The following is a 12,983-nucleotide window of genomic DNA, read 5'->3' as shown; positions in this document are numbered from 1 at the left end:
CAGGAATCTCTGCTGGGAAAAGGAGAGAAAGAAAAGAGCTCATAATAGAGAGAAGCAAATTTCTTTGGCTTTATTATTGGAAGCCCAACTAGACTCGTGGCCCTGATAAACATTTTCCGTTTTACCTTCTTCCTTTTAAAAGTCACCTTTCCATCAGTCTGTGAGGAGTCAAATCCTCTAGGCTAGGCTGAAAATTGAGAAGGACTGAGTTTTTGCTGGTAGTGCAAGATTTTGTGCGTGGAAGAGATCCTGAAAGTGTACCAGACAGAGATATGTACACTTGAAAGTGAAGAGAGTGTCACTGAGATGGGTGGAAAGATCCAGGGAGATTCGTTGTGAGGTTGTGATTAAACTACTGGGAATAAAAATGACAAATTGAGGAAAACAGCCAGGGCTGGCATGTGTGGGCTCGGAACGACTTTAGGACAAAGAATTGTTTGCTCAGAAACTTACTTTTGTGAGAATCAATACTGAGTTGTTGCTTGCAATTTTTCTGGCTTTCTAGTTAACTAAAAGCACATTATTAAAGAGAAAAACTGCATTTGGATTTGTGGCATTACTAAGCCTTAGAGACTGTAGAAATATCTTATAAATGAAGGGGTTTTGGGAAAAGCATGCATTGCTTCCTGGTGGGTGAGGCCTCTGTTATTCACATTAGAGATCGAGGCATCAAAACAGCAGGCGTTTTCTCCCTTTGCAGTTTAGTTTCCCTGCTGCATGGCACAGGGCATTATATAAGTGCCCACTGAAACCGCTGATAAGTGCTTCCTGTTCTTAGAAGAGGACAGGCACACTATTGTGCGAGAGCCACGCTGCTGAATTCTTCCAGATCCACAGAAAGACAGAAAATTCAGCTTCTCTCTGCATTAGCAATAATCACGGAAACTTAGCTGCAAACTTAACTCAGCACTGTTGATGAAAAAGATCTGGAACTGATGCCTGCATCCAGGGATCCGTGTGGAGGGAAAGCAATATGCCAGACCCGCTCAAGTCAGCAGGGAAACCTCTGCTGAACTTGTTGGAGGTTGGGCTTTCATCAGTCAGCCAAAGGCTGAACAATTGTGATTCTTCTGTGCTCCAAAACATGTTGTTCTTCAGGCAACAGCTTGTGAACCGCTGCTTGCAGATCTGCTGTAATCCTATGCCCCTGGAATTCTGATTTCTTGCTTTTGGCAGCAAAGCACTAAAGAGTCTGGTGTTACCCTTGGAGCAAGAAGGAGCAAACATAGGGGACCCTCTGCTCTGCGGCTGTAGCTGTGAGCAGTTCCATTCTCTGTACCGGGCAGGGTTGCATGGGCTGAGCAGCTCATTAGGGATCCCCCAGCAAGACACTGGTAGGCCGTAAGATAAATACAATATCAGACAGGGTTTTTTTTAAACAGGGAGAGAATTAGAACTTGGAAACGTTTATTTCCCTCAATAAAATCTAGAAATCTAGCTTGTTAGTAAAGTGGAAAATAAAGGGAAAGTTTTAGGTTAGAGAAGGCTGCTGCTTTTCTTTTCTTTTTTTTTTTCTCCTAATGTTACTGCCATTGCTTTTAGGTTAGGCTCTCTTCCCAGTGCCTATATTCATAGCACTTATAAAGCAAAGTCAGTTTTCATTCTCAGGAAAGAAATGTTGAGTTTTTTAAAGCTTAGCTTAATCAGGCTTGTATTTTGTAAATGATCTAGAAGGAAAAGCCTGATCTGTATTTTTGTTTTCCTCTTTCTTCCAGTATCCTTAGTGTTTGCTGCATCTAATGACCCAGAGATAATGAATCCCTCCTGTTTTCTTAGTACATAGAGAGGATTTCTGGCAGGGGCACACTGAAAGCAGGAACTTCACAGTCCAGACCCAGGGATCAGATGACTCCCAGGCAAGGCTGAGAAGGGAAATAGCCAACTTGCACCCTGGGAAAGAGCAAGAACTTTAGCCGGTGGTGTTGTCCTGTGCTTCACTGCAGCAGAACACGAGAGGGACCGCAGCATGTGAAAATGCCTACCACTACCCAAGCTTTTGTTTGCACTTAAAGTAGTTAAGTCTGTAATTGGGGCTACTCAATATTTGATTTGCAGAGATGGCCAGGTATTTTAGTGAGGCACTGAGCAACAAGATAAGCAAAAGGCTCTGTCTGTGAAAGCATGAATAAAAATCTTAATTAGAACAGCTGTGTTGGAAGTCTTAACAGAAATGGTAAACATGTCTTTGAGACACTACAGTATTGCTGAATTCTGGAAAATACTGTGACATCTCAGGTACCCTTTTGAGGAAAATAGTAATTCATTTTATGACAACTCTTATACATCTGTCTCAAATAGATGATAATGGGAAAATGGTAAGAAAAGTTATTTCCTTTCACTGTTGTTTTATTATTTTATTTTATTATTTTATATCTTCTGCCCACAGAGTAGCTGTTTTTTTTTCTTGAGGAAACGACTCTCTTGTACTGCCTTAGAGCAATGCCCCTTTGCTAACAAGAAGTCCCTCTGAAAGCAAGGATGTTAATTGCTATAATGGTGGTTTGAATGTGTGTTTAGTGCTGTACAGACTCGTAAGAAAATATGGCTCCTCCAGCAGTCTGATTTGACCAGTTTTGCTTTGATATTGCAGCAGATGCGGTCAACAATGCAGCTGGTTATGGATTCAGTGGAGTAGATGAGAGAGGCATTTTCCATTGGGACCTGTTATCCAATTTAAATATCTGGAACATTGAGGTGAGTTAAAGGAATGACAGTGTTGGTGTAATTATAGAAAAATGGGCATGATAATGAGGAGAAGCTTTGCTGGAAGGAAAGATAAGTCTGTGCCACCAGGCTGCCTCTCTTTAACTTGGAGAGATTTTGTATTTTATCTACTGGGCAGATAAATAGCATCTGTCACACTGACTTGGTCATACTCTATATTCAGGTTGCATTTGAAATAGTTTATAGAGGGCTAATAAATGATTAATCAGATGTTTAATAAATGAGCAGTCAATTATCGTAGATTGTGCCTGAGTTCAGTAGGTCAATAAATTGCTTGTAACTATGATTCTTCACCATCTGTGTGTCTTCAATATATTTACTTCTAACGATCTTAATTTTTGTACCCTGATTGAGATGCAGGGGTGGGAAAGAGGCCATCATGGGTAGGAATTGCATAAACATATGGAAGAGCTGAGTTTCTGAGTGCGCACAACTAGACTGTCTGTTCTAGGTGGAGAAAAGCAAGGAAGAGGTAACAGTGCCTGAGCAGCCTGCATGAGAATTGGCAGAGCCACATGGAGTTTAGATGGCTGCTGATAGAGGGCTCTATCCAGCAAACCACATGGTTTCTCAAAACATCTGTCACACATGTTCCTTGTGACTGCAACATGCTTTTAACATCCATTAGTCTTCTGTAAACTATTTATGTTTGTTTCTTTAACGCAAAAGATGGCCAATTCAGTTATTTGTTTGCCCCCAAGAATATTTTCTGAATGCCAGTGGGATGTGAAAATATTTGCAAGTCTGGGATTGATCTTTCTAAAGACTTCTTTTCAGTAGAAATAGGAGGAACTTCCCCCTGTAATTCTGTAGTTATGATTTTAAAAGGAAAAACAGATGAAAACAACAAGTTGACTGCTGTATTGCTGAATGATCTGTGACTAAACAAATGTGCTCTGATAGCTCTTCTCTAAAATGCAAGAGCTGCTGTAATTCAGAGTTGGAAAATGTTGGAAGATGCAAAAGCTGGAAGAATCATTATACACTCTTTCTTTGTCAACATGCTTTTTCTGTTTTCTACTTTAATCCTCAGTATATGTCTCTCCTTGCGTGGTACAGAGTACACAGCACAGAAATGCTTTATACTCAGCGAGAAAGGCAGTGCCCCAGATATCATCCTGAGATCTTGAATCAGGACCTAATTCAGTTTCTGGGCAGGAGACAATTCCTAACTAGATGGGCTGAGACAATTCCTATTCCAAGGAGGAAAGTCAGGTGCATGCAGTGCTCTTTGCTCAAGCTGAGCAGAGGAAAGCAGGATCCTTTGCTCCTCTCTGCCCACTGAACTGTAGGCCCTGTTGAAACCTTTTTCCTTTACTGGTCATATGGGCAACAGGGATCATGGTGGTGAAATTGTTTTCCAGGGGCGTAAAACAGAGGGGCCAAACTGACCTCAAAATCCTTGTCAGGTGTGATGTTGTACTGGAGTTTTCCCAATTTCCTGGTCTTATCCTGGAGAGCATCTGAGTGAGCAGGAGAAAAAAAAGACTCTCCATGGATTTTTCTGTATGTGCAATAATAAGAAGAGACCATTACTTCCTGTAAGCCTTTGACTGTCCCTTTATGCACCGTCCACCATCCTGGGAGTTAAAGTTTAAGTGCTATTATACAGTACCTTTTAAGCAGGAATAGCCACTTTCGTGTGTAAAAATGCTTAAGAACCAAGCACTTGAGCTGAGTGCTAAATGTGGCCACAAACTGATCCAGTCCATAGTGGTCAAGTGAATATAAGCACATGGCAGGAATTGTGAAGGTACTTAAAGTGTGACAGGAGGCCAAATGCATATGGAGAGCTTGAAGAAAACCTTGGCAGCGTGTGTATTTTGACAGCCAAAGACTGCCTTCTTTCTTGGTAATGTAACGGGAGAAGTTAAAAGAGGCCAGAAGAGAGTGACAATATTGTTTGGAAGAGAAATTGTGCTTTCCTTGGCTTCTTTTGGTGCAGTAATGCAATTAAAATGTGGCAGTACTGCACTGGGAATTGCCAATTGTTTTAACTCTTTAACCACAGAAGCTGATAGTGCTAATCTTCAGGATTCTGCACAGAAGTGCAAAAATATCTGGATATTCCCCTTGGACACCTTGGCACCTTCTCATCAGCATGCCCTTGTCATCAGCAAATGTGGCAAAACATCGTGTTTTCGCTGAATTGGTGGACACCAGTTATTTATCCCTACTTGCTGAAGAAGTCCTTGGAGGTTTCTGTCAGCAAGCAAGGAACAAGGAGGAAGGTGGACAGGGAACGGCCAGAGGTGGAGTTGACCAGGACTAGGGGAACTGAGGCTGCAGGGAAGGATAGTTAGTTCTCCCAGTACCCTAGTGCCCATTTCAGTTTCGCAAGGTGTCTAACGAGCTGAGAATTGCATTCTAAATTTTGTCCTAACATGTTTTGTCCATGTTTTCCGATCTCCTCCTTCCTTCTCCAAATAATAATGTGTTTCTTTTAGTTTTTATAACGCTTTGTTTTAACAGCACTCTAGGGAAGTCCAGACTGTGTAATGGATGGCAGGGTATCTCTTCCGAAAATGAAACTGTTTGTGAACTGTAGGAAAGGACAAATATTTAAAACAAAGCTTTCTGGATTTCCCATGATGTGAAAAATAACCAAACATTTTGTTTAATTTTACAAAGCGAAGTGAGATTTTACAGCAAGCGCCAAGTGTTAGTGGTGAGCACAACCTGATTAGTGTCCCTCCCAAACTGTATTAGTGTAATTATGGACTGTGTTGACACAGTTTTCACAATAGTTAGCTACTATAGTGAATAAGTTGCATGTGTCACCTCTCTAATTTAAAATGCGAGTATTATTTTACAGGTTACAAAGCTAACATTTCATGTGAATTTCTTCTCTCTTAGACTGCGACAAGTTTTAAAATGTACATTGAAAACTGGAACATTCAGACAGCTGCCTGGCTAAAACGGTAAGAGTAATGAAATGGTAGTTTGCTTGTGAGATCCAAAAACTCTAGATGGCCTGGAAAAACACTGGCTGGTGAAAGTCATCCATGCATAGCCTCATGTTCTTTCTTCATTCCCCGGGTCTATGACAGTTGGTGTACTACAATGGTATTTGGTGCTATAAAGTTTTATTGCTGCAAATGTACAATTTTCACACTTTATATATGAGCAGCAAGACCATAAATGAACTGTTCAACTCTTCCAAAATAAAAAGGAATAGCATTCTGATGGCATCTTTCAGGCTGCTGCTGTTGGCCTCTATTATCCTTGCTGTACTGTTTCAGTGGCTATTCATCCTCTGTTGGGTTTCCCCTGTGTATTGCTGCTGGAGGGCAGCCTGACCGCATCGCTGAGATCCAGCTTGGTTAGAAACGGAAGGATGTTCAGATTTTTGTCCAGAGCCTCAGTGTAGTCCAGTTGGGGTTATCGCATGACACTTGTTGGAGAGTCCCAGTTTAGGATGTGGAAAAGAGACTTCCCAAAGCAGTGAGAGGGTCCGTTAATGCTCATATAACTGTTGAGTCCAAATTTTGTAGATTGCACTGTATCTTATTATTTATAAATGCACTTCTTGGCATGACTAAAGCTCAGCGTAAAGTAAGTTAATGTGGTGTTTGAAACTCAGGCACATGTTTATTGTGGTTATGAGAATTATTTTTACTGTTAAATACATACATCTTAGAAATCAATTTCTACTACTCTTCATGATTCAAATAATGTTCCTGGGAAGAAATGAGTTATCTTGACTCATTTCTTTGGAACACTGCATTTCAGTTAAAACTCAGATAGTCAAGTGGACCTGTCAGGGTGTTCTTGAACTGGTATCATTCACTTTACATCTTTGGAGTACAATTTTGGGCTGCTAAAAGTTAGCAGGAATCCACTACTTTGCAATACTAAAGGCACTCTCTGTTGTGCACAGCATCTGTAAAATAGCAGTGCCTAACAAATACCTGAATTCACCAGTGAAGGGTGGGGTGATGTCTTTTACTATTAGAGTATTGAAGAGTGGAGCACAATTCCAGATGGAGAAAAACATTGTCACTACAAAGGTGAATGAGAAGTCTGTCCGCCTCTTTGCCTTTTTGTTTATTTAAATTCCATGAGCACGGGTAACATTTGTACAGGGGCTCTTTGAACACTCAATGCATAAAAGTACATTTACTCTTTCCATTGACCCTCATGTAAATGAAGAGAGGATGCCTCACGCCCTGATCTGTAACTGAGGCAAGATGAAGCCTTTAAGAAAGCGGCATAAGGCCTTAAAAACTGAGAAGGATTTGAAGTGCAGTAACCGTTGCTCAGTCATATTCAGCTGCTTCTTTCTTGTTTTGTTTTCTTCTTTGCAGAGTTTGCTATGACAGAGCTCCCTGGTACCCTACAGCTTTAACGTTTATCCTGTCAGCCCTGTGGCATGGTATCTATCCTGGATATTATTTTACATTCCTCACTGGAATCCTTATCACGCTTGCAGCCAGAGCAGTACGTACCTCGCATTGTTCTCTTCCCAGGCCTGCATTAGATACTATCCCACTATCTCCTGCAGGGACCCCTCTGACACACTCGACTGACTTGTCCCTGCTGTGAGTCCTCTTACACGCCTTTGCAGGAATGATGTTCACAGAAGCTCTGCTCTGTTTTAATACTGGTTACAAGGTACCCCCACCAGTTGCAGCCAGCACTGATTCTGCATGTGCTGCAATGCTGTCCCTGGATCTCTAGGAAAATGTTGGTTTTGAGCATACAGTTAGGTATGGTTTGGTAATACTATTGGCTATGTCTATGCAACCAAATTAGCTTGGGACTCAAGCTTATGCTTGAGTCTAGACTTCTGCTAGTCCATGTTGCCTGTATGCTGGCTTGTAATCGGCTCTGAGCCTAGTGTCACTCTCAAGAGAGGAAAACTCAGTCATGGACTGAGCATTAGCTCAATCCTGAACTCTGTTCACGTGGATGCAGTTGACTGAGCCACCAGGCTCTGCATATATGAGCCTGATCTTGGGCACAGTTACCAAAGACAGAACAGATTTCACATTTCACCATGGTTAGATTTATCACTGCCGACCTTTCAGGCTGAACCAGCCAGTTATGCAGGGCTGGGAAGTACCACTGTTGTCTTTAACTATGGATAAATACCAGGTCAGTTTGAAAGGCGAATTAAACTAGTGATCATCATTAGCCCCTATGGCTAGGGTAGGCTGCTGAGCATGCCACCTTAATGTGTGCTTTGCCTCTCAGGTATGAAGGTCCATTGCATAGACAAAAAGCCAAACCAACCTCTATAGATAACTGAACATGCTTGCACATATAAACACGTACTTGTTTATTTAAAGTAATTTTGTTTCACAATTGAGAATCAGTAACCAAAAAAGGGACAGAGGGAGATCAATCATGAAGACCTCCCTCTCCCAAAGATATTGTCCAAAGATCTGTCCAAAGTCACCAGTCTGCTCTGGTGACTATGACAGAGGAAAATGGGACGTTCTTCTCTGTTTACCACTGATTGATTGTGGGATTTTAGATATGTCAATCAATAGACTTCTGTCTTCCTCCCTACTGCCAGTGCTTTCTAACTGGTGTATGGAGTTTTCTGTAGTACCAATGTTGATGATAAATGGAGGGTGTAATAGATACACCACAGGGTGCCTGCGTGACTTTACCTAAGAAATTAACTTGTACCATTTTCTGTTTACTTTTCCTTGACCTGCAGATAAGAAACAATTGCAGACATTACTTCCTTGCACCAACGCCTCTCAAGGTAGCCTATGATATTGTTACCTGGGTTGTCACTCAACTGGCTGTTTGCTATACTGTTGCACCTTTTGTTATGCTGGCTGTTGAGCCCACAATTAAGTTTTACAAGTAAGTTCTCTCTTCTTAACTACTATACTTCAGACAAGCACAGGCTTTTGTTAAATAAGCCAAACAACTCTAAAAGGCAATTGGCATTTCATCATAATTTGAAAGGAATTCAAACAGGATATTTAATAAAGTAAGGAGTGATTTTTTGCACTCCTGTAACTTGATGAGCTATTAGTGCCAAAGCAGAACACTTCTCTTTTATTTCTCAGTCTTTCTGTATTCTCATATAATCTGATTTTTCACATATTCAGTTTCCTTTTTCAAAACACTCAAGTCTGAACCGTTAAGAGTAGCCAAGGCTGGAGAGGTTAAAAATAATGTTGGCTGACAATAGAAAGAACTCAGTCAAAAAAAAAACCATTCCCAGCTGCAGAATGCATAGAAGAGGAGATATGAATTTATCAGCAGGAGACAAGGAGCATACCTGACAGAGCATTGCTTACTGGAATCCATACGTTTTCCTTTTTGGATGTGAATATTTTCATAGATCCCTAAGAAAGCACTGGTATTGCAGAGTATATTGAATAAAGGACAAAATAATTTGGAAAGGGAGGCTGGACTAAATAGCTTTTCTTTTCTTTCATTCTACAGTAAACTTTGTCAAATGTAGAATAGCAGGTTTTGGTTGAGAAGAGAGACATTTCATTACTTTAAAATAAGAGACACAAAACTGGTAGTCAGGATAGGCGCTGTGAGTAAGTCTCTTTGAAGGGCTTTAAATGTTGACCTTTTCTTAAAACATTTGATTTCAACACAGTGAAAACTTACCATATGAAAACAACCCTAAATCTTTCTTTGGTAACATGCTTTCCTAGATACTGTCTTTTAAGACAGAAGTAGCAAACAGAACAAAAAGGGAGAGAAAAGCCTAAAATATTAAACTCTTTTCGTGGATTTTCCCAGTTAGTAAAATTTGGTGCCTTTTTGCTACAAAAGGCCATTCCCTGTATTAAATGTTAGTATGTCATTCTGTGAGATTACATTGCTAACCTCAGAACTGCAGAAATAAGTATGTATAAAGAGCTTGCTATTAATATGCCAGTGTCCACGAAGGGAGAAGTGTTGCCTTTACCAAAGCTCTGAACAAGGAAAGTGATTTTCCATCTCTGCCTCAAGCTGGGTTGATACCTTAATACTTTTTGCCCTAGTGACTCAGAACATAGTTAATACCTGAATTTAGGGAAGGAAGCAAGGAAAGCAAGGAAATTGTAGGCCTTTGGACCAACCCATGAATTTTTGGAGCACTGCACACCTAACTGTGGTCTTAAACACCTTACAAGGTTATTAAGATCTGTGGTGAGAAGTGTAGATGAGGCTGTCCAAAGGTGCATCTCTGTGTTTAGGAGCTGGATTCTACTGCTCCCAAACTGAGTCCTCTCCAAGCTGCCCCAGGCTCATATGGCTGGTCTTAGTATATTTAGTTTCTTTTCAATCCTGTGCATACCAAGTTATTAGAAATAAAAATGTTTGATATTCAATAAAATATCAGATAAAGGTATCTCTGAATAGCTGCCTTTAAAAACAAGGCCCTTTTGTAATTGTCATTAACTGACCTCCCTCACTAAGAAGTTGAATGTTTTGATTTATTTCAGATCTCCATATTTGGAATGGATTTTTTTCTTTCTCATTCAGTTGCTTGGTGTCATTTTTCATTTGTTTGTTTTCTACTTGTACATGCTTTATGTCCTAAAAATAAAAAAGGTTTCCTCAGAATGTATCATTTTATAATCTTTAATGTTGAAAGAGAGATGAGCTGACTAAGTCCAGTGTTGATTTCTGTGGGTTTATCTGAGCTCCCAGATTTTGGGTGCAGGAGAAGAGGGGTGGATTCTGGAGTTTGCCAGATAATTCCTTACCTCATTCACATCCATGGCAACGTTTTCACTGATGCTAGCACATGTCACATCTATAGGATGTGTGCAATTCAGGAGTGTATTTTGGTCATTTCTAGGTCAGGTTCTTACTTTCTGCATTTACCCCTTAGCACTGCATTCTGCACTGGATTGTTGAGGTTGTACAATTCCTAACATTTGTGTTATTATCAACAGGAGCATAATTTTGTCTTTCTTATTTTCTTTCTAGGTCTATGTATTTTCACATGCACATCTTAAGCATCCTGGTGTTGCTAGTGTTACCAATCAGACCTCAAGCTCGCTCTGTAAGAAGGCCTCAAAATCAGGTCACGCAGAACTCCGTTAAAAACAAAGACAAATGACACCTCCAGAGAAAACCGTTGACATTGGGACATGAACTGTCATATTGGAAACAAACAAAGAAGAAGAAAAAAGGGAGGGGGAGAGGGACAAGCTGCAAGATGAATGGCATTACTATTGCTCATCTTAAAACCTTACTGGTCAGGGCAGAAAAGAGCCAGAAAGACTGTGTTTCAGATAACTCCAGTAGCAGAGCTTTACAGGCAACTTTTACAGGCTCAAGGGGCATTTTGATTTTTTTTTAATAAATATTTTTATGAAGTGTTTTTATATATTTAAACTTTTTCACACAGAGAGGTGTTTTTGCTCTTTTACAGAAATATACCATTATTAAACAATAATATTGTTCTTAAAGGGACAGGAAGTACCTAGTAAAGAGTTAAATCAGCTGCCTAGTAGCCTGGTGCTCAGGGCAGCTGATGAGGCAGCTTTTCGTATCTTGGCAAAGAAGAGAGATGGTGTGTGTAGAGAACCACAGAAATGGGAGTGCTCAATGTGCTGGCACCGACTTCTGCCCCGGCAGGGAGAAGAGGGAGCCGGGCTTTCCGGGCAATCCCCCTGGCAGGGACTCCAGCCTGAGCTTGGCAGCAAGGATATTCCACCTCCCTCAAAGTGACACCTGCTGGTATGAGGGCAAGACAAGTCCCTTGGGAACAGGTGGCTGGGAACACTGTCAACCTGTTAGGCAAAACCTAAAGCCAAGTAAAAGCAACACAAAAGGGAAAAACCCAGAAGAGTAAAATAAGGGAATAGCCTGTGATCTGTAGAATCAGGCTTCTCTGTTAATGCAGCTGGTGCTCGTTGCTACTTCAGCCTTACTTTCCACTTTCAGAGTAATGTAGCACTTCCATTTTGTGATCGAAGTAACTGAGAAGCCATGCAGGTTTAGACTGTTAAAACTCACAGTTATGGGTTAAATGTGGAAAAGGTTAATAGTAGGTCAGCCTGTTCTACACAAAAAGTTTAGCAGTACATCAGACTGTTCTGCACAGAAGCATCCTGTCTTGTAGGGGGGTTTCTTTCCAGACATCTAACACTAAAACAAAAATGGAACAATATTAATATAGTCATAATAATTCTGTACAAAACAAGGAGTGTGATGCATTGTGATCATAACAGGAGTCAACACCGAGTCCATATATGATCTTGGCAAGCCACTTAACCTTTTGATGCAAGCTTCCCTGCTTGTAAAATCTAAAGCTTACAGGGATGTTGTGAGGTTTAATTTCTAAGGGCTTACAGTGCTTTGAAATAACTTGCTGCAAAATGCTGTGTCAGTTTTTTTATTTATTTATTTTTTAAATCCATTTAACCCTGCAAAATTGGCTAATAGGACACTTCAAAACAATTAAAACATTAAAAGAAAGCTTTACTGTTTTCCAGGAATGGTTTTCTCAGGAGTTTTAGAAACAATTCCCTTGTAAAGTATTGGTATTCTTTTTTTTTTTTTTTTTTTTGGTCATTGAACTGAAGTGTGAGTGAGCAAAGAATCTGCTGTTTATTGCATTCTGATTTCTGTGTTGGATTAAAATTTTGGAGAGTCTCTATGTTGGGAAGGAAACAAGTCAGTGAAACCAAAACAAGTTTTAAAAAATGTTTGATTTTCTTATTTTCTGGTGGAAAGATTTTGTCCTGTGACCACCTCATGTTTCAGAGTGTATTTCATGGAAGAGTTTATTTGGTAATTTATTTTGAAGGCAAAATGGTATTAAAAGATGGATCTGAATAAACAAATTGCTTTGTGTCACTGCATGGCATTATTAATGAAAGTCAAACATGAAAATGGATAAATGAGCCTGTGTCTCATGAGAAAATCACTCATACATGTGAAGGGAGCTATTCAGCTCTGTCAGATTTTACAGACTAGATATGCTTCAGATCCTGCTCCTGTTGAAATGGAGACAGGAAAACCCCCGTTTATTTTAGTGGAAGCAGGAACTGTCCTCGACTTGGCCCCTCCTTACTTATCCTTGTCTCATAGTAGTGTCCTGTGTTGCATCTTAGGGACATTTTATTTAAAGATGTGCTGTGACAGCCCTGTGGCTCGCGAAAGCTAATCCCCCAGGGCTGGATGAAATCGCTGCCATTCCTTGAGGGAGAAAGGAGACGAAGTTTTGCGAAATTCCCTCCGGCTCCTCTGTTAGCTGGAGCGCGCAATTTGCAACGCACCCGTGTGGATGTCGCAGGAGCTTTGCCCAAACCTCTGAGGTCGGTCGCCCAGGGGGT

General features: G+C 40.6%; 1 protein-coding gene across 1 annotated transcript in view; it reads left to right on the top strand.

Annotated features, from left to right (window-relative positions):
- The window catches only part of MBOAT1 (membrane bound O-acyltransferase domain containing 1), a 57,957-nt gene extending 45,472 nt beyond the window's left edge, over positions 1-12,485 (top strand). Inside the window, exons 9-13 of the mRNA XM_067292386.1 lie at positions 2,591-2,694; positions 5,581-5,645; positions 7,032-7,164; positions 8,393-8,544; positions 10,627-12,485. Coding sequence (XP_067148487.1) covers positions 2,591-2,694; positions 5,581-5,645; positions 7,032-7,164; positions 8,393-8,544; positions 10,627-10,759 — 587 coding nt within the window. The 3' untranslated portion in view covers positions 10,760-12,485. The remainder of the gene's footprint in view (positions 1-2,590; positions 2,695-5,580; positions 5,646-7,031; positions 7,165-8,392; positions 8,545-10,626) is intronic.
- The last annotated feature ends 498 nt before the right edge of the window (positions 12,486-12,983 follow it).

Source organism: Apteryx mantelli, chromosome 2 (assembly GCF_036417845.1).
Source record: "Apteryx mantelli isolate bAptMan1 chromosome 2, bAptMan1.hap1, whole genome shotgun sequence".
NCBI classification, from domain to species: domain Eukaryota; kingdom Metazoa; phylum Chordata; class Aves; order Apterygiformes; family Apterygidae; genus Apteryx; species Apteryx mantelli.
Note: the sequence above shows the minus strand (reverse complement) of the source record. Positions and strands in the feature narration are given on the sequence as shown.